Genomic DNA, 24,469 nt, shown 5'->3' with positions numbered 1-24,469 from the left:
GTAGTTACAAATTAATTGAGGATCACTATCAGTTACGTAACAGCCTCTCTACACATACGCGTGCACACAACAAAGTAATTAGCTTTCTGTTAATTAGGTAATTAAGCAAATGAATAGGAGCTCCTCTTGATTTCAAACGGGAGGGGCAGATGGCTTTCATACGGTGTTTTTCCCCTTGCTGCCGTGGGCTGTAGCACTGAAAGTGTGATGAAAGGAAGAGAACTTGAGGAGGAAGTGTACAGATAATGACCTATAAAGAACTGTTAAATGAATAAAAGGAAGAAGAAGAAGCAGGGGTTAGGTTACCAAAGACTGCCTCTGAAAATATGAATGGCAAGACTGCACAGGCCTTATATGTTTCCAAATTTTGTGAGCCAGAAAGTTAGTAAGATAATGCTCTGTTAAAATGACATATATATACACACACATGACATTACTATATACAGGGTGGGCCATTTATATGGATACACCGTAATAACATGGGAATGGTTGGTGATATTAAAGTCCTGTTTGTGGCACATTAGTATATGTGAGGGGGCAAACTCCTCAAGATGGGTGGTGACCATGGTGGCCATTTAGAAGTCGGCCATCTTGGATACAACTTTTGTTTCTTCAATAGGAAGAGGGTCATGTGACACATCATTCAGTGTTGGATTTGCCAAAATGTGGACGCAAGAAAACTGTCACTAATGAAGAAACATCAGTGGCTGTCCTAGCTTCATTCAGCAAGAGCCCACAGCGTAGCACTCGCCGCATGTCACTGGAGAGTGGCATTAGTCGAACATCCCTTCGGTGGATATTAGCTATACTCACAAATGGCACCCTTACAAACTCCAGCTACTGCAGCATCTCAACGAGGATGACCCAGATCGGCGCACAGAATTTGCAGGATGGGCAAAACAAAAATTGGAACAGGACCCTCAGTTCATGCAGAAGATTTTGTTCAGTGATGAGGCAAACTTTTATGTGAATGGTGAAGTTAACAAACAAAACCACCGCTATTGGTCTGACACTAACCCACATTGGATGGATCCCTCCAAGACTGTTGGCACAACAAAAGTGATGGTTTGGTGTGGTATGTGGGGTACAACGATAGTGGGTCCATTCTTCATCAGTGGAAACCTCAAGGCCACTGGATTTGTGAAATTGCTACATGATGATGTGTTTCCCTCTTTATGCACTGAAGCTGGCACGTTCCCTGAGTTTTTCCAGCAACATGGTGCACCACCACATTATGGGTGCCAGGTCCGAGCATTCCTAGATGAACAGTTTCCTGGAAAGTGGATTGGTCATCGTGGGCCAGTTGAATGGCCCCCAATGTCTCCCGATCTGACCCCCTTAGACTTTTATCTTTGGGGTCATCTGAAGGCAATTGTCTATGGTGTGAAGATACGAGATGTGCAGCACCTGAAACTACAGATACTGGATGGCTGTGCTGGCATTTCTCCTGCGGTGTTGCTATCAGTGTGTGAAGAGTGGGAGAAGAGGGTTGCACTGACAATCCAACACAATGGGCAGCACATTGAACACATTTTATAAGTGGTGAGAAACTTGTAAATAACTCATGAAAGAATAAAGTTACGTTGCAACCAAGCACACCATTGTTTTTCTTGTGACACTACCAATAAGTTTGATGTGTCACATGGCCCTCTTCACTTTGGGATGACCTTCTGAGGAGATAAAGTTACCAACCAGCAACCAGCTTGAAAATCACATGTTAAAACACATGTTTCGAGGCATGCATTTCTTTGATTCCATTACATGTGATGCCTTTTTCCCTCAAGCTGTTTAGCCATCTTGCGTTCTGTTTAAATCTGACCTTTGAGTATTTATTTTCTGCCTGTCTGTCAAAGCACTTTGTATTTTTTTATGGTGCTGTATTAACAATGCATAGTTTTCTTTACTTTATCCGGCACCATATTTTACAAAGTGAAGATGATGATGCATTAAGTAAGACTAAGTGACTGAAAACTAAAACACATCAGGAAACTGTTTACTGAAACCACACATTAAGAGAGACCAATGCTGTTTTCCCCCTGACTTCCCTTTAAAATGCTTCCTCTTTTTGCAAGTGTAAGTCACCGCCTGCTGGTCATTTAAAAGAATGCAGATTTAAGGCACTGCACAGGCTTCAGTTTTAACCATTCATAGTTACGTATCGTCTTGACACATCTTGCCATGTTGTACTTGAACTCTATTTAAATTCTATTTAAACTGTTAAAGCTAACCTAAACAATGTTGCATTTGGAATATACAGCCGTCCTCTTTCAGGGTCACTGGGGTGCTGGAGCCTATCCCAGCTGTCATAGGGCGAGAGGCGCTGCATGGACTGTTGTTCATTTACAGTCCATATTAATTGGAAACATATCACACATCTTTGCCAAACACATGCAATCATGAACCCACAAAAGCTTCCTTTCAGCTCTTTTAATGCCAGTGTGATAACAAAGACATTTGGTGTGACTGTTACCAGAGGAAGTGCTAACAAGCAGTCTTCTTGTCAGTAATTCACATTTTAGCAGGAAAATAACAACACTTATTATACACTCTCCAGTCACTTTCTTAGGTACACTAGTTTAACCGTTTAATGCAAATGTCTAATCAGCCAATCACATGGCGTCAACTCAGTACATTTAACCATGTCGGTACGGTCAAGATCCAAAATGGGGAAGAAAGGTGAGTCGAGTGATTTTGAACAAAGCATGGTTGTTGGTGCCAGACGGGCTGATCCGAGAATTGCTGATTGACTGGCGTTTTCCAGTTTGTGGGTATTTTGATAGGAAGACAACAGTAGGGCAAAATAATCTGTTATAGACCAAGGTATGCAGAAGAATCTCTGATTATATAAAACAGTACCCTAAAACAGATGGGCTGCAGCAGCCGAAGACCAGACCAGGTGACAGTCCTGTCAGGAAGCCTACAGTTTACACAAGCTCAATAAAATTGAACAATAGCAGGTTGGAAAAATATTGCATGATCTGATGAGTCTAAACTTCTGCTGTGACATGTGCATGTTTACAATTTGATGTAAACGGTGTGAGAGCATGGATCCATCCTGCCTTGTATAACTAATTTAGGTTTGTGGTGGTGGTGCAACGGTGAGGGGGATATCTTCTTGGCACACTTTGGGCACCTTAGTACCAACTGAGCATTGTTGCTGACCATGTCCATCCCTTTATGTCCACACTGGGCCAATGGTCAGCTACAAACAACTGTATAAACCATTTCAACTGGCTGCTCATAACAGGCACGATCAGTAGGAAAACAGACAGTATGTAACTTAACTAAATCTAGGAATGGATCTGTGCACGGCCAGGAGCTGCACAGGGGCTATTTACATCATATCTTGGGTATTAGACATGTTCAGAGCCCCAAAATCCTAATTTCACAGTCGCTCGCTCCAGCTTGTTGTACAGTGCTCACTAAAGACCGGAGAAATGTTGCAGTGTTTATTGCCAAAACATTTCATACACATATTTAGACTGAGGGGGTCAGTGAACTTACAAGGAACTTTGCAGCAACTACTTGTGTTGTGAATGAGGTCATTTTAGATGGGTTGAGCCTTTCTGGTCTCTGAGAAAGTTTACTGAAAGCTCCACGAGGTACATTACAAAGATTATATGTGGTAATGATCCTTTGCATCCTTTAGCCTCTTGTGATTTTGAGGCCTGCATCTTATTTCCAAACAGCAACAGCAAGTTGTTCTCTTCAGATTAAACTTTCACATCTAATTAACGCCAGTATTAATGTTACCAGTAGCAAACTTGCTTCATGGAAGCTCTAAAAATTCATGACTGAAAAGCTGAGGTTATCAGTCATATAATCACCACCAGTCAGTATTTAAAATCAGGTCTTACGATTACAAGGTGTGTGAGGACCAAAATCAATGCGCTGCCAGAATGAATTAGCACAAAGTGGCTGAGGATATGCAAAAGCTTTTAATACACCGAGACATTCCCCATGAAATAACATTAATTTCCTTTAACGGGCCTGTTATTGATGTTTGTATTGTGCAAAATGAAACGCCGGTGATGAGCACTTCATTTTCGGCTCAATTTTATTTACTTTGCCCGGATCGCTGCACAATATGTTTACAAAGGACAAATTCTCCTCTCGTAACCATCAACCCGTCCAAAGTTGAACTATAAAAGTGGTGCTGACATACCAGAAGCGTTTCAGTAACTGAAGCCCTACACTGCAATAAAACCACGGCACGGGAACAGGGTTAGTGAAGGAAACCGATTTGAGACGCAGAAAAAAAGGTTTGTGACAAAAAATTAAAAATACAAATAAAAATGTATGACTGGGACAGAATTATGACCTACAGTATAAGAGTAATTTTTTTTCATCGATGTCGTGACAACTGAAACTTGTCATATCTGCTGTTTTTTTGCTTAATCATATTTTTTCCTTTTACAAACATTGCTAAATCTGGGAAAAGCAGGACCTTCAGTAACATTCTTCTAAGCCAATAATCCAGCCCCCTTTCCCTCTGTGTGTGTGTGTGTGTTTTAATGGACACAGTCCAAGTAAGCAAACTACTAGATTTATTGGTAGGAGAAACAAGTAGAGACAAACACCAAAGAGCCGAGCACAAAAATGTGCCATGTATCTCCCCCAAACAATCTATGTCTCCGTTTAAGAGAGCGGGGCGGGGGTGGGGTCTTTCAACGTGCATATTGAAAGAAATGTCCAACAGGGTGTGGAGAGGAGCGTTGTTAGAGGCACCTTACAGGATAACGCTGTTAAAAAAAAAAAGAAAAGATAAAATCACAAGCCAAATATGCAGGCTCTGAATGTCACATCTGTGCTATATGACAGCTTTATAACTAGATAACATCATAATGGGAACTGGCAGCTATGTGCAATATCTTTGAAATGTTACCCTGATTTCAGTTTGATGTACACTTGATGAAGATTCAAGAAACCAATTGGGACATCCACCTCCATCCAAGTGGCAAATGTCCAGCTGAATACAAACGACACCTTCACCATTAAGATACAAGCTCCTTAAATGGCAGGAAAGTGCTTTGGCACCGAAAAAGCAGACTTGATTAAAACACGACATGAATGCATACGTCTAACATACACAACAGCTGAAACTAGCTAGGTTAAGTAGCTGCTACCTCTACCAGGAATAAAATTGCGAGGTCCACAGTCTGTGCACATGACGGGACCATGGTGGCAGTGCAGTTCAGTGTAGCAGGAAAGGCAAAAAAATCGACGTGAAGTAACGAACTCGGGGTGAGATTTACGCTGGATAAACATTCTCTCGAGAGTTTCGAGCTGTTAGGACCCACATTTAAATGAAACAAGGCATCAGTCATTAAAAGTTATAAAAATAGATTAATAACATTTCCTTGTTGAGAGCAAAATAATATCCTCGATTAGGTTGTGGACAGCGCCTTCACGCCAAGGCAGGAACAGAGTTCAGGTAAAAAAAAAAAAAAAAAAAAAAAAGGGGGGGGGGGGGGGGGGGTGGCAGTAGAATCTAATGTCTTGAGCGTCCTCCCTCAAAGGCATGATGCTCCATGTGAGCTGAAAGACACACAAATTTAGATCACTACACACGCAGGAAACAGAACTCAGCTACAACTTATACACTGTCACTTAAATAGTGGAGCTCATTACATTTTTGGCTACAAATATGTAACAGGCAGAGACAAAAAGAGCCCATCTCAATGTGTTATGTGAAGCAAGTAAGAAGGCATATGGGGGGAATTTGCTGCCTGATCAGCCTACAGCCATGCACCCTTCTTAAATCATTCTGTGACATGCTTACATGTTCTGGTTAGGTCCTTCAAGTATGCAGTTTACTCTTATTCTCTCATCTACCTCATTCCATAAAGAGAGTACCTGCTTCCCTCTTTAAACCTTTAGCGTGAATTCAAAAGTACAAGTGAAACAAAAAACAGGCATACTTACACTTATAAAAAACAGCTTTAAAAGATATGTACGGGAGCAGCTCATAAACTTTCCCCAAGATATTTGCTTCATTAGCGAGAGATGCATCGCTATTCCACACCTGTACAACATCTTCCCGATCCCGGACGCTAACGCTGACGCCAACCACCTCATCATCTGTCAAAAAGAGAAGCGATGTTAACAGTAAATCCACTTATGCGATTTACTTTTTTTTTTTTTTTTTAAGAACTAAACAAACCTGAGGCGCAGTAATCTGCAAACTGCTCTCCAATAGTAGCGAGTAACAATTCTTTCCAAACTGCAGACTGAAACAGGAAAAAGGCAGAAAAGCTCATGAATGATTCAGATTTGTTTACATGATGGCAGCAGATAATCAGAGGGCGGCACATACAGTGTTTTCTTTTGGTATTTTCATCTTCCATACGCCTCCCTTTGCATTACTCTCTTCTTCCCTGTTGTGTAAAAGATTAAAACACGTTACTGTGCAGCCTATTAAATAACAGGGCTTTTTAAAATCAAGATCAGGGAGTATTATACAGCAGCTGCTGCATGAGAGATTTTTCATTTGCTCATCTCTACACACCCGTGAATACTGGAATATTGACAGTTACAGACTCACCACAGCGGCCTCCGCTCTCCGCGCATTAAGTGATAGCTACATCTCAAAGGCAGGGCTGTGACTGGAGGGATGTTGTTGTATACACTCCAGAACATCTGCAAACAGAGAGAAGCAGCTCAATAATGGCTGCTCTTGTATTGGAGTTTTGTGGCTGGCACAGAAATGGACATTTGATCATGATATACATGGAAGGACTTTTTAATGTCAGTGTTCTCTGCTAGACAAGCTAAGTCGTATTTAAATTGAAACTGGCTTTAAACAAAGTATCTAATACAAAATTTATTCACTACAGCTATCAGCAGAATGATGAAACAACTGTTATGACCTAATGTCCAAAACATCTCTGTCGATTTAAAGCATTAGTAGCATTTTACATTTTCGTGCATCTAAAAAGAGGACTGGTTACAGAAAGGGAAACCAGTGAGTCCAGTAGGTTCCAGTGTAGATCTGGGAGGAAAGCGGAGGCAGGGCCTTGGAGAGCCACGTGCCTACATGCCAATGACTGGATGGCACAGTTGTGTGGTGGTCAGCAGTGTCGCATCAAAGCAACAAGATCCTGGGTTTAAATCCACCAGCACGCTGAGATCTGTGGAGTCTCCCTGTTCTCTCTGTGCTAGTGCGGGTAGCCCCACAGTTTATGCACATGCATATTGTTGGTGATTTGAATTTGGCCTTAGACTTAATGTGAGCATGAATTGTCATCCTTCTCAATCCGTCTGTGGCCTGTCCAGGGTGCGCTCATTCTGTAACAGCTGGGATGGGCTCCTCCCCCTGTGCAACTTTGAATTTGATAAGTGGAAGGAATTGGATGGATGGTGCATCTATGTTTTGTATTATATAGATATCAGCTGGATTCAGAAACAGACGTGAATTGCAATAGTAACTTCTATCATAAGACGGTGTAGTGAGTCAGTGTGGCTTTCAGTGCATCCGCAGGCCAACGTGAAACACGAGAAACGGGTAAAATGTCAGTGGGACACCAAACAATGTCTGCACCTGGAAGGCAACCCATATCATGACAAGTACAAACTCCCAGAGGGGGAAGAAAAAAAACAAAACAAAAAAGTTGTAGCAGACTCCCACTGCTGGAGACAGCTCTTGGAGAGTAAAACAATAAAATGCTGTCATGTTACGCTTTATTAATGTAAGGCTATGCACTTGCTGTTAAGCTAATGGTGTGGTACAAATATACTGAATATGTGCGTAGTTGTAGGTAGCTGCTTGATACATCTTTGCAAACAAAAAGAAAGATCCCACTTTCAGCATCAAGTGATTAATACATGCGGCTTACAGCGGGATTATACTTCCATATTAAATCTGTGCTGTAGGGTTGTTGTAACTGCAAACCCTTCTGAAACCATTTACCACAACTTATGTGTTGCCTAATATGCACCTCCATAGAAATGTAACTGCATGCTACATCAATGCAGCGCGCAATGCCTACGATTGGTGCAGCTGACTTCTCTCTTGCATTTCTAGCTACTTTGTTTTTTGGCACAATTTTTATGATTAACTAGAAGCAAATTATCAACTCACGACTAATATTTTGGAGGGAAAGCTGCAGAGCAACCAAGACACACCACACATGGGTATAAATGCTAGCACCAGTGTCAGCACCTGGCACCGGCTCTACACCGATTGAAACATCCCTGGTTCAAGAATCAGAGGAGACACGAACCCGGCCTCAGAGGCTCACAAGTTAGTGTACTCCTAGAACTGGTCTGAAGCCTGGATACATACATCCGGTGTCAAATCAAACATCCATCTGCTGTAGGGACCCCAGCACAAAGTACCTCAGCGTAAAAGCCACAAAGCTGAGTCACAGTGAAGTGTGCTCACATACAGGGATAAATGATTTAGCAGGCATAAATGGAGTGAACATAAATGGACGGTTGCCAGCTGAACAGCAAATCTGTTTTAAGTAACTACGTTTGCTTTTATTGTCCATTTGTTCTCTTTTTTATTTTTCCAATAAGACCGACTTAAATCAGAAAAAGGTTGTAGCTTTTCATTAATTAAAAAAAGGACTGCACCACCTAAAAATCGTAACAAAGGTTGCATTTTATATACTAAAGGTTTCTAAGAAAACCCTGGCCCCTGGTGGTGGAAACTTAAATTTAGCTACCTTTGATTAAAATGAAAAGTGTAAATGCTTAAATATGGTGAGCTGATTTCTTTATAGGCATGTCATTGATAAGAAATACAATAAGAGTCAGGTAAGCTGGTACTTTGTGCTTGACAAGGTTCAAAATGGGGTGACAACGGATTTGTAAAAGTCACATTGGGAACGCTTCCAATTTAGCAAAGAGCCTAAAACATGGCCATCCAGATCTGTTCAAAGAATCCAAGCTGAAGGAGTTTCAGCTCATATTAACAGCATACAGAGTGTTATTGTCATCCTTCTCGCGTCATCCCAAAATACTCTTTACCATTTTGTTTCAAACAGCAGACACTGTTATTGTGAAATCAACTTCAGACCAAAGGTTAAATGCTAGCAATGTCTAATGTTATATAAATGCTTAAGCTAATGGAATGACATTAACAGTTAAACCTCATATTAGTGTCATGTCAATAAAATATAATACTACCATCATTATTACAGTTGTTATCATCATCATCATTCATACATTACTTTTCCCCCCATTTTTCTTTAGTGTGGTATTAAATTGTGTTCAATAAACAAACACATTGGTATCAACTACTACATTTCTGGTATAGTGACATCCCCATTTCTTTCTTTATATTTTTTTTTCTTAAACTAAAAAATACCTTTCTGCAGTGCTACAAAAACAATTTCTTGCTCTCTTTTTTTAATGACTTCACTGTAATTTACAGTTTATCATTTTAGCCATTATACATGGAGCTGCATGATTTCAATATTGATGTTTTGAATGTGTGGACAGAAGAGAAAAAGAAAGAAAGCTCAGAAAATGTGATTCTGGTAACAAATCTAAAATAATTCCAAAAAGTTGGGACGCCAAGTCCTCAGATCTCCCTAAAATGAGACATTTTACAGTTTCATGAAAAATATTAGCTCATTTTTAATTTGATGGCAGCAACAGATCTCAAAGAATATGTAACCAGGGTAATAAAAGTAATTACAAAGTAACTGGTGCTAAAAAGGAACAGCTGGAGGAACATTTTGCAACAGTAACATGACACGACTCTTCAACAGCCGCCCCACCTTCTATCACAGTGATACCTGAAGCAATTACAGATGACAGCGTGTACTAGACCATCATTATTTCAAGGCCTTAGTGACACTATTTTTCAGCTTTAATTAATATTTGATAAAATATACACAAACACATGAATGCACCAAATTTGCCTCATCCAGGAGAAGCCATCTTATTTTATTTACATTACTGTATTTGTGATACTTTATTTTGGCATTTCAAAAGAAATATGATTTTAATATGACATGAAGATACAATGAAACAGTTTATTTTTGGCAGATGTACGCAGTTAAACTATTAAGAACGTTACGATTTCTACAATGGAAACCAATGAAATCATTTTAAAAGACCTGTTTGTTTCCCTTGTGGATATTTGTTATTGTTCATTAATAAGACAAAGACATAAATTTCTCCTGATTACTCCTAACAGATGGAATAATTGATAGAAAACTTGATTACTAAAATAACCAATAGCCGCAGTCCTAATCCAGTCCTTTCACCAACCCAAAATATTTGATAAATAATAAAATGAAAAATGTAGAACGGGACAAAACCCTCTCCCAACACTTGCTAAAGGAAAAGTGGATGCTACACAGTGGTAAACATGACACTGTCGCACCTTATTCTGAGACACGTGGCAGCCATTCAACTTAAACCTAGATACCTTTAAAAACAAAACAAAACAAACAAAAACAACAACACATAAAATTGTAAATTTTCTCAGTTTAAACATTTGACATGTTTTCTATGGTGTCTTGTGAATAAAATGGGGGTTTATGAGATTTACAGTTTATGGCAATCTGCTTTTATTTGCATTTTCCACAGCTTGTGGGGGGACTTTGAGGAATAAATTAGGTCTTAGTTTGACAAGCAATTCCAATTGGATTTCTACAGACATGTTTCAGTCCACCTGCTCTGCCTGCCCAAATTGGGTTTCAAAGTGCCTTTCAAGTCCCTCACTATGCAAAGCACAGCGGCAGATCCAGAGTGACAGACATATTTAGCAGAATCCACGTTGCTACCAACAGAGCCCTGTGGAGGACAACATAGAGGGCAACAGTCTGCAGACAGAAACTGAAATAAATTTATCTGCTGCCACTTTTGGAAGTGGCTTCTAAAGAGGCAAAGCTGGAGGAACCAACCGGAACAAGACAATTTATCAGGCTGTTTCACCAGCATAGCTACATGGACACCAATGCCAACACTGGAACGGCAAATTATGCAGACAGGTTTGTGACGTCTGGCTTTACATTTTGATCTGATCACTTGCAAATATGGAAAAGGCACACTGATTGCAATTCATATAATCCTTCCTCTTTAAATGGGTGGGCTGCCCAGGCATTCTAATATCTGCTATGTATTTGGAGGCTTACTGGCCAGGTTGTTGCTGCGGTAAGACCAGCTTTTTAGCTCTGGAGGTCCAGTGAGCTGCAGGGTTACCAGCCACAGCTTGTAGATGGTGAACAACTGATTCATGTGACACAAAGCCAAACAAACTAACTTGAGTTGCGACTTCATGACTCCTCGTGGTGAACGACAGAGGGACAAGCACACGCTAACAAACTTGCAGTGAAGACAAAACTCAATAGGAAAAATGAGACAACAGTGCAGCAATAATCATAATAATTATATTAATACTGGCAGACACTGATAACACTAATGTGGTAAAAATAGAATCCTTGCTCTCAGTTTAATTTTTTTTTTAATGTGTCAACTTTTCCATCTTCAGTTACACAGAGATCTCATTGTGTCACAGATTGCCTTGCACTGCGTTGCAGAAGTGCTGTTCTGTGGTATCATCGTTAGCACGAGCAACATAATGCTTTTGTGTATCGCGAGTGTCTCTGTGATTTCAAACAATAAAACCAAACAGTCCGTCCTAAAAATCTAATTTAAGAAACAAATCTGATTCACCTGAACAAAGCTTCACACCACTGCAGCTGTAATTAATGGCAACGCATTCTGCACGCTGCTTGAATTTCCACACACAAAACTCCAGAATGAGCCCAGCTGTATCACACTTTGTTGCTTTTTCCAGCTGCTTGATTCAAACTCCATTGAACTATACAATCGTAAAGCCTGATTTAGACTTCTGCGGGGAATCTTTGTAGAGCCTTCGATGTCATCTACACAAGCTGCCCCATTCCAATGGTCTCAGCAGCCTCCCTCTGGAAATTTGCAGACATTTATGAGTGCTTATATTGACACTATGATTATTATTCTTTATACTAAGACAATGACTGTTACTTCTCTTACTGAAAAACTGCAGCAAAAAAGTTGCCAGAAATTTAAAAAGGCAACCCACAGCCTTGATCAGGCCAACAGTGGCTGTGGGCTGCGCTGATGTGTATCTTCTATAAGGAGGTACATGTCAGGTTATGCTGTAGGGTTTCAGATGGGTTTGCAGTTATGACTTAAGGCGTAGATTCTTTACTTAAGTGTAAATCATCAATAAGCCTCATACAATAAGTTTAAGAGCACGTTGCACGCTGATATTCCTGATAAAAATAACACAGTGTCTTCTCTTCATTTACAAAAGAAGCCTTCAGAGCATCATATCAAAGCACTGTAACCGACACGAGCATGAGCAGTAGCTACCGTCAGTCACATTAGTGATATTAATAAACAATAAGTTTGCACATACAAGTAAAAAGAAAAAAAACTTTAGTATAACACAGACGGCTGAAATGCACTTCATAAAAGCTGTCAGTTAACTTTGCACTGCACTTCTAATGTTTTGCACCCACCGTGGCTCTGACCTGCTCGCTCCCTTACATCACAGAAACTCTTCTCAAATGGCTCTGACTCTTAGCCGAGTCACGCACTTGATCTCTTTGCTCCTAAGATGAAAAACCTCTTTAAGCTGGCGCCAGATCTCACCTGAACAGTTTGCACTGTGTAGATCTTCTTCAAGTTGGACTCACATTCTGCTGCTGTGGTGCCGGGCAGTGACCTGCAGGAACACAGGAAACGACTTAATGTCACACCAAAAACAATGCAGTGCGTTTAACAGGGAAATAATGGTAATATTTAAAAAGCTGACACCAGATATGCTTGATGCAGCCGCTGTTATTATAAAGTACTGCTGAATAAGTTTCACTTGCTTGACTTTATAGACAGACGAAGACTGAGTAACATGTTACAGAGCTTTGTTAGAAAAAGAACATAAAAAAAGGATAAATGAAAACCAAAACAAAAACCGCTAAAATATACGTTGATAACATACAAACGTATATTTTAGCAGGTAACTATTGTATGTGTGTATTGTTTCTATAATCTGGGTGTTTTTCAGTCCTCATTCTTTATATAAAACTCCTGCCAGCAAATACATAAGCTAAAAGTGTTATTATTAAAATAAATAAATCAACAATAACCAGCAGAGTATCCATGATAAACATGGGATATTCCCATGACCTCATAAAAAAGAAGCCATGCGATGTTTAGGGCTGCATTTAATGACGGCTTAGGACGAAACTGCACCGAGCAAGGGTTCCTATGTAGCAAAGCCTTGCAATAAAAGACGCAGATTAGCTGCACTTAGCCGTTTGTGAAAACAACGAGAGATGAGCCTGGGCTCTTTAAAGGCGTCGAGGTTTTAAAGAAAGGTGCAACAACTATCAGTTTCACCCCAAACCCTCCCTTCTGCGCTCCCCCCTGCTGAGAGAAGCTAATCAAAGTAACTTCTGCTGCACGTCTGAATGGCTAAAACCTGTCAAGGCGAACTTGTCCTGCGGACTGTGAGTGACTGTCAGGACCCGGGAACACAACAAGGTCGCGTTAGATGCGAACACTTCTCCCGCTATATTTTGCTGCGGGAGGCCTCCGGGAAAGCTGTGGCCTTACAATGATACCCCTCTCCCCACCACCGCTCTTCATCTTTTTTCTCCTTTCTTTCTTTGTTTGTGCTCGTGCCGGGCTCAAAGCTCAAAGACAACGCGGAAGGAGACGCAGTAATATCACTACCTGTCCAGCCAAAACGTCCAAGGCGAGTGCAGAGGCAGCGTCGCCGTGTCTTCTTCTCGGTGTTTCTTTGTGATGTTTTCCAACTCTTTCTCGTCGATGTCTATGTTGTTTTCGGAGGAAACCGTCTGGCCGCTCAGGGCGCCGCGGTCCATCTGGACGTCCGTCTGACCCGCAGGAACCGCCATTTCACCAGGCTCGGAACTAAAGTCGTACGTTATCCGTTATGAAAGGACTTGATAAAAAAACCCGGTTCGCCTTTATCTGCACTTACAGAAACACACTACCGCTTTTCCGCCCACCGACTGCTGACGTCTCTGCGTCACTGGGCAGAAACGTCGCCGTTGGTCCACCCAGGAGATGAGGGGGGAAAAGGATGAGAGCTCACTCGGCATCATTTTCGGGTGGCCCAAATATCTAAATAGCAGTCACGGAAGTACAAGGGACATATTAATAATCTAATATTAGTTTGCATCACAAGGGGCAAAATATATTTTTGCGATAATTGTAGAACAGGGACAATTACAATTTTTGTCTACAGGGGACATGGCTATGCTCAGTACATGTATTAAACCTACCTGTTATGATCATTTGAAGTGGGTTGATCAATCAAATACCGATGCTGGCATTCAGGGGCGGATCTACGGGGGGCGGGGGGGCTACTGCCTCCTTTCTGTAGTGCAGGACTGGGGAACTCCAGGCCTCAGGGGCCGGTGTCCTGATGGTTTTAGATATAGAATAGAATAGAATACCTTTATTGTCACTATACCAATGTACAATGACATACAGAGTCTCCTACTCAGTGCAACCATGTGTGGGGGGGTCACCACCAGTGTTGGTCAAGTTACTTGAAAAAAGTAATCAGTAACTAATTACTGATTACTTCCCCCAAAAGGTAATCCCGTTACTTTACTGATTACTTATTTTCAAAAGTAATTAATTACTTAGTTACTTTTTAAAAACACGATTTACAACCTGAATAGGTAATAAAGTGATAGATCTTTCAGCCCAATTCTACTTTTTCTGCATAATCCATCATACAAAATGTAATCAAAGGGAAAAGTCTCATTTTGTAAACTTGTTTTATTAGTTTTAATCTTTTAACTTTATGCATCAAGCAAAAATTAAATTATATGCAACATTCTCTGACTGGAAGAAATTTGTTTAATATTTAAACCTATTTTCTGCACATTCCAGCACATAAAATAAAAATATTTTTTGTGTTTACACTCTTTCAAATAAATGCAAGTGAAACACAGCAGAAAATAAATAAAATCAAAGACTAGCGGTCCTGTTGCTCTATTTTCACCTGTAAAGCAGGAGTGGCGTAGGTGGAGGTTTGCCCTGGTGCAGGTGTGCCGCAGCGGTCAGTTGAAGAATCCGTGAGTTTCTCTGTGAATTTCACATTACGTGGTAGCGCACTCGGTGCTTGCTCGGAAGTTTAGGGGTTTTCTTCCCACGCAGTGAGCAGCGGACGCTAATGTTTTTGTCACTTTTTACGGAATCAAACTCAAAGTAAGGTCAGTACTTCCACGCTTTAAACGCTGCATGCTCATACTGTTTCCTGTACTCGACATATTATCCATTGGTGATCTGCACACAGCTGTTGCCACGAACGTCGCACTCGCTTACGTCATTGTCATGAGACACTCTCGCAAGAAAATCACGGTTTTAGTAATGCAGCGTGCTTACGGGAAAGTAACAGTAATCTAATTACCGTTTTTGCAATAGTAATCCCTTACTTTACTCGTTACTCAAAAAAAGTAATCGGATTACAGTAACGCGTTACTTGTTAACATCTCTGGTCACCACACCGGATGATTAGTTTTATTATCAGGCCTCTGGAGAACTTCAAGACATGTTGAGGAGGTCATTTATCCATTTAAATCAGCTGTGTTAGACCAAGGACACATCTAAAACCTGCAGGACGCTGGCCCTTGTCGTCCCCCCCCCCCCAAAACAAACACACAACTTTAATGTTCTTAGAATACTTGTAAAAGCTGATTGCTTCTTTTTTTATTATTTTGTTGGCTCCATTTACATATAGGTGATTTTTACACATACTTCACTAAAGATGTATATGCCACCCTGTCTAGACCTCTTGCCCCTCTCCTTCTCCTCCCCCATGTATGATTTTCTAGATCCGGCACTGATGGTATTAGTATCAGATTGGTATTGGATCGATAGAATCGATACTTTGTTTCTATTCTCTAAAGGTGTTTTTATGCTAGCCTTGCAATGTCACATCATGTGGCATGTGCTGTAGCCTACTATGAAAATTTTCGGAACTTGTGTTGACTGTCACGTCTATTTTATTTATAGCCTACGGCACATTTAAACAACAGAAGTGCTTCAGAGACAGGCACATTTACATTCTAGGTCTCCAAAAAAAAAACAGTTTAAAAACAAAACCTATATTTATTTTTATATATTAGCTAATTATTGTAGAAAGACAAAGACACAGTAATTTAGTGGTCATTAAAATATGTTAAGAATGTGCAAATTGATGATGATTTGTCTCATAAATCATAATCTGCTCTTCCTTACATAGGCTGCATTCATAGGTTAAAAGTATCAGTATTGGTATCAACAACACTGGCGCTGTATGTACTTGGTGTCGTCTCAATACCAAAATTTGCACACAACTAATGTTCATTTCCAGTTCCATATTTTTGTTGTTGGATTTTTCTACAATAGCTTTGCATGATTCACATTCCAAAATACAGCTTCTCACTTCATCGAAAACAAACCTTTCCACTCATTTATAACCCAGCCCTCTCCTTGAGCCAACTCTTTTTCTGATTGGCTGCCCCTCACAAACAGAACATTTGAATCTGGCTTCAGTGCTCACAGTCAAAACTGTGTGCTTGAGATATATTAAGGACTTCACTACTCATTGGTATCATACAGAGCCAAGAGTAGGAAAATAAATCTGTCTAAAAGGCTGATTGTGCAGAGCAGTGGATCTATTTATAACAAACATTGGATTGTTGCACCAAGTACTGATGAAGGGTGTCTACTAGAACAGGAAACAGTGATTCCATGAAATCTGTTCTGTATTTTTCAAGTAAGGCATCTTTTTATTTCACTATCTTTGGTCCAAAACCTCTTGTTGCCTGTTTTTAGGACACTTTGGTTAGGGAAATATTCAAGTTCAGAAATGTCAGCGCAAAGACTTAAACGAGGTCAAGACAGATGTATATATAATTACAGGCTGTTTTGTTTTGCCAAGGTTTTATACTATTTCCACTTTGGGCATTTACTCAGCAGATCTCAGCTGAGCAGCCACTAGATCGCTAAGTTTAAACTTTCCACCAAAGCAAACCAGTGCTAAACCTGGACATCTCAAATCTAATAACCAAATATAACAGTTTTAGGGACAAAATTACTTCTACAAATATGAACTTAGCACTTTCTCACTGTTTTACAATCTGTATGATCCTATAACATCTAATCAAAATTCAAAAATTTACCACCTTTATTGTATCTTTATTCCATTGAGATGGAACCATGTGGATGTTCCAGGGGTTTTTATGGGATTTATAATATTTGTATTGCTTGCCTGAACATCCCTCTTTAATTATTCCTTTGGACTTGAATGCATGAATCCCCTAACAAACCAAATATTTGTCTTTACGATAGCTTTGAGGGCTTAAAAGCTGGAGCTCTTATGCTCATTGAACTCAGCATGCAAGCCGGTTGGTTGCAAGGCATGCTGGAAAATCACTGCAGCACGAGCAGCAGGTGCAGTCTAGTCACATGTTAGCTTTAATTAAAAATACACAACCCCTGCTGAGATGGATTTGACTATCCCGTATTTTAGTATGGCCATTCAGTAGGGTTGTGCTGGCCTTTCTTTTTCATGAAGGGTCACCAGATGGTGCTGTTGCAACAAAGTGTTTATCTTTAATTTTTTTCCAGGATAAAAAACCCACCACATCCTTTAGAAATGCTTAAAAATGCACCAACTTCATCAGACTGAGTGTAAGTGAACTTGCCATTCTAACTTGTGGCATGTGTGTCAACTTCGGGGAAACCTCTGGCCCCGCATCAGAATTTAAAACAGTCATTTTCATTTCCTTAAAAAGATTACTATACAACCAATTTAAAGTCAATGTCATTTATAAAAGCAATAAATGACATTTGTTTGAAGGATGCAAAAAATACAAAAATAGAAATCTTAGTCAATGTGATACTTGGCTCGTTAAAAAAAAAACTGTGCAGTGATTTAGGAGATTAGGTTGAACGGTTAATTTAGCATAGCAAGGTAAAAGAGCTTTAATTTAAAAGCAAATGTCTGGCAAGTAACATAAAGTAAATAAATCACAAAATGTCCTAATGAATGGAACACCAAGTTAATATTATACAAATCATTATATTATATATGAATATATTATCAGTTTTTGCTAAATCTTTGTGCCCCATACATTGCACAATTACAGGAGCACTGGTTTCACTGGTTTTAATAATAACCCTGAACACAGGCAATGACAGGAAGCCATTAGTTACTATAAGAGTCTCAACCTTATAATGCTTTACCATGTCCGGGGACACAGGCACACTGGCAACCACATTAGACATCCACTAGAATGAAAATCTAAACACAGACAGCTCCACACTCCACAGAGCAATAATCATTCCTGTCAACCTATAATTTGTCAAAAGGACACTTAGTTGGTGCGTTGCAGTGTAATATTTCCACGCTCCAGTCAGGTGGGTATATAAAGTATGAAACACTTTTGCTGATACTTTCTTTTGTATACAAAAGAAAGTATCAGCAAAAGTGTTTCATACTTTAAAACATTCATGTAAAAAATATGAAATGAAAAATGTTTTACAACCATACTCCTGAATATATGTGCAAATAGTAACTTATGGTAACAGCAGCAGATGGTACAGATAATATACTTCCCTGAACATCAAAACTGTGGTAAATGGTTAAATGCACTGATATAAATTACAGACATTCTTTGCATTTGCATGGCTGAAATAAACATCCATTGTACATGTTTACTTCCATGCTATGAAAACAGGATTGATTAGCGCAGCAGAAATGATCATTTAAATGAACTTAATGAACTTTTTGGTGCAAAAAGTTGAATAAAAGTTACAATGTAGACTGTGTAGGCTACTGTGTTTCATACATTTTAAAAATGGTTTTACATGAGAGAGATGGCCACAAAGAAACGTTACATTATGGCCTGTGCATGAGTAGCCTGCATACTGACTTTACAGACCATTCAAGTGTGCTTGTGGACCTCTTGACCCCTGTGCAATTTCTTGATCTCAATAATAATCATTATATAACACGCAGTAAAACATCATCTTTTTTTTTTTATCTCCAAGTGCAGATGTAGGATCAAAGTTCTTTTTTTCTTCACATCCTAAATATAAAACATTGCATAATGTCATAAAGGCGATCTGTCTCTAAGCATTTGCATCTCATGAGCGCGCAGACACGTGCTACCTATAGCTGGCAGGAGCTGAAACTCCTGACTGATCCCAGGCCTGCTCACTACATGCAGGCGGACGTGCGTCGCATAGACTAGACGCTGCACACACCGACACAGACCCGTAGCCTACTGATGCTTCCACCTCGGTGAGCTTCGACCTCCGCTCAGCTGTGTGCTATTTGCAGTCTCCGTGTGACAGCTATAATTCGGCGTCCTTTTGACGAGGCTGTGGATACGTAAGTGTTGCGCCATGCTGCCGCACAGCTGCTTTTTTTAATTCCTCAAGACGGGAACGGGAGACCTCCGCCATCGGTGAAAATTGAGATGTGTTCTCTGAGCCGCTCGTCTGAACGGATGCTCTCCGAAATGGTGTCTGAAGCTAACCCTGGTCGCCTCTGTCCAGCAGAGATCAGAAGCATGGAGAGGGCTGCTTCTGACGCGCTTTGAGATGAAGGATAAGAAGAAAAAAAGAGACGTGAAATGATTTTTCTTTTTGTTTGTTTTGTTTGGTTCTGTTTTGTTTATGATGGGGATTAATGCGCATCCAGATGGGATTTATTCCTGAGTAGTTTTCAGCTGAAGGGGGCGGCGGATCGTGTTGATTTTGTTCTAAATTCAGACCTGGAAGAGAGAGGGGGGGGGGGGGGAAAGGATACCGCTGCTGCTCGTCGGTGAATTGATGTGGGAATACGCGCTACCTGGGCTGCATAGATGGCAAACACAAGCGAGTTAGGAGAGAGCAGCCCGTCCTTACAGAACTATGCGTCCACGGCCTCTGCGGTCAAGCTGGCCTCGCTGGGTCTGATCATGGGCATCAGTCTGCTGGGCAACGCGTCGCTGTCGCTGCTGCTGCTGAAGGACAGCTCGCTGCATAAGGCGCCCTACTATTTCCTGCTGGATCTGTGCCTGGCGGACGTGGTGCGCTCTGCTGTCTGCTTCCCCTTCGTGATGGCATCGATCGGCGGCGGCTCCGCCTGGCCGTACAGCCCCCTGAGCTGCAAGATCGTCGCCTTCATGTCGGTGCTTTTCTGCTTCCACGTCGCCTTCCTGCTCTTCTGCGTCAGCGTCACCCGGTACATGGCGATCGCCCACCACAGGTTCTACTCGAAGCGGATGAATCTGTGTACGTGCGTGGCGGTGATCTGCATGGTGTGGACTCTCTCCGTGGCGATGGCTTTTCCTCCGGTTTTCGACGTGGGCACCTATAAGTTTATCCGTGAGGAGGAGCAGTGCATCTTCGAGCACCGCTACGTGAAGGCGAACGACACCCTGGGCTTCATGCTGATGCTGGCCGTCATCGTGGGGACGACTCATGTGGTTTACATAAAGATGCTGTGCTTCGTTTACGACCACCGCAAGATGAAGCCGGCTCAGCTGGTGCCAGCTATCAGCCAGAACTGGACTTTCCACGGCCCCGGGGCCACCGGGCAAGCCGCCGCCAACTGGATCGCCGGCTTCGGCCGCGGACCGACCCCTCCGACGCTGGTGGGGATCAGACAGGCTTCGCACCCGGGCAACAGGAGACTGCTGGTGCTGGATGAGTTTAAGATGGAGAAGCGCATCGGGAAGATGTACTACATGATTACGCTGACCTTCCTCATTTTGTGGGCGCCCTACATAAGCGCCTGTTACCTGAGGATATTTGTGCGAGGGGCCCCGGTCCCGCAGCTTTACCTGACGGCTGCTGTGTGGATGAGCTTCGCCCAGGCGGGAGCGAACCCCATCATCAGCTTTCTGTTCAACAAGGAGCTCCGGATGAGGCTCCGAGCGTGTTTCCCCTGTTGCCTGGGAACGCAGACACCCATGGAGCCGTACTGTGTCATCTGAACCGCAGCGGGACCCTCAAATACTGCCAAAGTCACGTTTGTGTAGGATTTCAGAATGTACACGGAATAGTTTACCCACATTTCTATCAGTGGCAAAGGGTTTACACGCTATTTTAATCTGACAGAACTTTACTGATGGTGTAAATTCCTGCTATATTTTGCTTTCTGGACTGATTTAACTCACATGAAGCATAATATGTAATGATTTAATTAAAAAGAAATAGGCTGCAGTGTATTGGAGGGTTTTTTGCCTCTCTAGCTGGGTATCATGGGAAAACCACTCTTCATTTTTGCCTCTGCATGTGTTTAGGTGTTATTCATTCCAGAGGTAAGACGTAGCACATGCAACTTACATGTGCCCTGTTAAATCCTACCTTTGATGAATGACCTTTTTCCATATCTCCATATTTTACACGAATGTCATTTTGCCTATTTTCTTTGGATATTAAAAAAAAAAAGAAATATTATCCCAACAAATCAATTTGATGTTGTGGCCCACTGGAAAACTACAAAAAGCAATGCAGAACTACACTTGATCAGACCCCCACCCCCATCCAACATCTGTATCCGCTTTACTTATCAGTCATTTAAATACTAAAGCTAAGACACAGATCACAGTATGTTTTTAATGAAGGCAATATCACATTTGTAAATACTGTAAAGCCCTGCTAACCCCTTCCTCGAGCTTTTTTTTACACCCATATATCCTTGTATAGTTCATAATCTCTCAGAACTCTTTGTGTTGAACGAGGTGTTTGAACTCACTTTAAAAGCATTTCGCAAATTCTTCTTCTCCATCATCTCCTGTGTTGAGCAGGTCGATTTACATTCCCCCAAAGAACATACAGTACATTACAAGCAGCATTCGTTTTCTATGGATGGAACACTGAGAAGAAATGTGAACAATTTGGTGCTTTGAAAAGGACAGTTTCATTCTTTGTATTTCTTAGCAAATAAATAAGAAATGGATGATAAGTTGTTTGACTCAGTCATCTGCATTTAACGGTATCACTCCATTCTTGAATGGCTTGAAGGTAAGCCGTTCCCTAAGAGAGAAATCAGCCCTCACATACCAGACCCACTGTTTAGTATAACAGTATATGTTTGTTTCAATTAAGTTTTTGTAAACTACTTTGATTGGCATGCTAATTTGAGTGTTCATATTGGTGTTTATATATTTATAGCTGCTGACAGCCCCGATGATGGGTGTGAACTTGCTGCAGTCAGCTACAGATTTTAAAAGGAAGAATATCCCAGCTGAATAAAACTATTTATAGTATATTTTGGCAAACTGGTTGCTAATTGAGTGAATGCATGACCCTGTGAATTCTTTCTGATCTTTAAGGTTTCATAAAGGGGCATGTGAGCAACTTGGTATTGCACCTTCATGCAAAGAGAGTTCTTAAAAGCAACAGAGAGTGAGATGCTTTGTAGGACACATTTTCAGGTGCAATATTCACCATAATGCAACTGAGTGAAAGTGCTATTAGACAATCCCTCCACTGCCCAAATGTCCACTTATTTAAGACCACATTTTCTTTATTCTGTCTCAACCCAAATTCAACACTGGACTTATGTATAGCAATTGGATATAACTGCTTTAACACCATGAAGGAGGGTGCCAGTAAGACTCACTTCATACTTTATTCTTTTACCATTTTAAAACGCTCTTTAATGCTTCTCTCTATTTGAATTTAATTTGTTGCCTGTGAAACAGCTGTTTACAACTGGAATCTCTGATGAAATCTCTTTAATGTTATCTAGTATTAAACAAAAGATAAGGCTAGTGGGGTGTTGAGAAGACATAAACTTGTGTCTTTTGATCCATTCAAATCCCCAGGAGTGTCTGTAAATGTGTGTGGAGAGTTGCAAAATTGTAACTCTGTCCCTGTGTGCATTTTTGAATGCGTACAAGAAACAACAAGAAACGAGAAATAAATAAATCCGTGGATGTATAAAGATTAGCATATGTGAGAAATAAATGTTAATGTGCTTTAATTATGAGTCGAAACTGTTAGTTAGCTTTCTAAGCTGTAAATTGATCTGAATTTGTAGCCTTTGCTTGTGATTTGAGGTAAAATCTTCACAACAGACATTACATTGAGTTTTACTCATGTGTACAATTATAACTCAGATCTGAGGGCGTGCATGCCTCCTTCCACACACATTTGCAAACAACGGCATAACAACCACACCCCCCACCTCCCTTCTCTGTGCACGGGTGAACATCAGGTTTAAATGGAGAATATAAAGAGACACCTTTGCTCTTTGATTCTGACAGTCTGACACCGACCCTGACATTTACCACCAATTTGCCTATCATTGAAGAAATCTCCCGTCGAGCTAATTACAGCCGGTGGGAATACCTCACGTCAGTTTCACGTCACAATGTCAGTGTGTCGGCAAATTGTTACCATGTATACATGACAAACTGCTCGTAGCTGTTTAGTTTAAAGGCCAGAGGTTTGATTTAAACCTTTAAAAAAGTCTGACAGACTCGGTGTCAACTAACTGCTCATTAAACAGTTCCAACCGTGTTTTAATCAAACTCAATCAAGCTCCTGATTGATTCAGCAATAGCTGTTTTGCTAATTGGCATTGGCCTTGATGAATAATAATAATAATAAAGACATCTCTTTGCTTTATGAAGTTTTTTCTGAGCTTCAGTCCTTTTCGTTCTATCAAAAGCAGTATACCAGGTTCCTCGACACACTGTCTGCCTTCAGTGCATCTATAACCATTAACATCACATCATGCATGACTGTTCAGGACAGCTGGTTCTGCTCTGCTGACAGCGTGCAGAGGTCTCACAGCATCGTTTCTGTGGCTCCACAGCTGCAGGAAGATCCTCACCTGCACGTGCTCTCATGCGATGCAGATACAGGGTGGGTATTTTTAGGTACACAATGTTGTCTTCAGGGCACGCAGGCTGCATTGTGAAGCTGGGGAATTATGATTCCTGCTACCTGGATTTTCCTGCTGGCTTTGCTAGTGACCTTCTCATTCTAGCCAACCCCTAAGCAAACCACAGTGACCTCTGTCATCCTTAATGGGTTTTACAAAAACACTGTTTGGACAGATGGAGGTATAGCTGTTTCAAAATGGTACGCTCAACTGAGTATTCAAGTATTCGATCAGTATTCTTGTAGCACCTCATTGATTTAGCTTGTTCCTCCTTGTTAAACACCTGGTGACTACATTACCCACAATTCAGATGCTACTGCTAACAGGGAGGGCTGAGTATGGTCACCACCTTTGAACATCTTTCATTTTCAGAGTGGTCTTCAGCTTCACCTAAGGCTGGCTCAGGTAACACCATGATTTCACTTGCTACCTTTTTTCAGCTTTATGTGTAAACCCTTTAAGACTTCTAGTGATTATTGTTTGTTCTTACTTCCATACTTACTTTTTCACTCCATCATTGGTCATCATCACTGGACTTGGTTAGCTCAGCTGCCTCAGAACTGTAGATGTTAATTTTGATATACTGCAAGTCACAGAAATGCAGCC

The 24,469-nt window shown here is 41.0% G+C and overlaps 2 protein-coding genes across 3 annotated transcripts; one reads left to right on the top strand and one right to left on the bottom strand.

Moving 5' to 3' along the window:
- Window positions 1–4,530: 4,530 nt before the first annotated feature.
- LOC308402383 (eukaryotic translation initiation factor 4E type 3-like) lies at window positions 4,531–14,001 on the bottom strand. 2 transcript variants are annotated; one of them, XR_013972744.1, is made up of 8 exons: window positions 13,684–14,001; window positions 12,601–12,673; window positions 6,545–6,639; window positions 6,317–6,377; window positions 6,164–6,230; window positions 5,926–6,081; window positions 4,886–5,538; window positions 4,531–4,742 (listed from the first exon to the last, which is right to left on the bottom strand). XR_013972744.1 is itself a non-coding variant. In XM_080891185.1 (7 exons), exons 1-7 carry the CDS (start codon window positions 13,866–13,868, stop codon window positions 5,492–5,494), a joined length of 684 nt encoding a protein of 227 aa, XP_080747311.1. In that variant the 5' UTR covers window positions 13,869–14,001; the 3' UTR covers window positions 4,531–5,491. The 2 variants fall into 2 exon arrangements, 1 of the variants encoding a protein (XP_080747311.1); XM_080891185.1 differs by having other exon boundaries at window positions 4,531–5,538.
- Window positions 14,002–19,795: 5,794 nt separating this feature from the next.
- gpr27 (G protein-coupled receptor 27) lies at window positions 19,796–21,879 on the top strand. Its single transcript, XM_080891621.1, has one exon. It carries the CDS (start codon window positions 19,845–19,847, stop codon window positions 20,958–20,960), a length of 1,116 nt encoding a protein of 371 aa, XP_080747747.1. The 5' UTR covers window positions 19,796–19,844; the 3' UTR covers window positions 20,961–21,879.
- The last annotated feature ends 2,590 nt before the right edge of the window (window positions 21,880–24,469 follow it).

Source organism: Rhamphochromis sp. 'chilingali' (genome assembly GCF_963969265.1).
Source record: "Rhamphochromis sp. 'chilingali' genome assembly, chromosome: 9".
Lineage (NCBI taxonomy): Eukaryota > Metazoa > Chordata > Actinopteri > Cichliformes > Cichlidae > Rhamphochromis > Rhamphochromis sp. 'chilingali'.
The sequence above is the reverse complement of the archived record's forward strand: the minus strand, read 5'-3'. Positions and strand labels throughout refer to the sequence as shown.

Excerpts from the sequence above, each read along its gene's own strand:
- LOC308402383 (XM_080891185.1), bottom strand. The coding sequence starts at position 13,868 with ATGGCGGTTCCTGCGGGTCAGACGGACGTCCAGATGGACCGCGGCGCC. Across the intron at positions 6,231-6,316 it reads AAATACCAAAAGAAAACACT|TCTGCAGTTTGGAAAGAATT; the intron begins GTATGTGCCGCC and ends TTCCTGTTTCAG. Across the intron at positions 5,539-5,925 it reads TAAAGCTGTTTTTTATAAGT|CTCACATGGAGCATCATGCC; the intron begins GTAAGTATGCCT and ends TGTGTCTTTCAG.
- gpr27 (XM_080891621.1), top strand. The coding sequence starts at position 19,845 with ATGGCAAACACAAGCGAGTTAGGAGAGAGCAGCCCGTCCTTACAGAAC.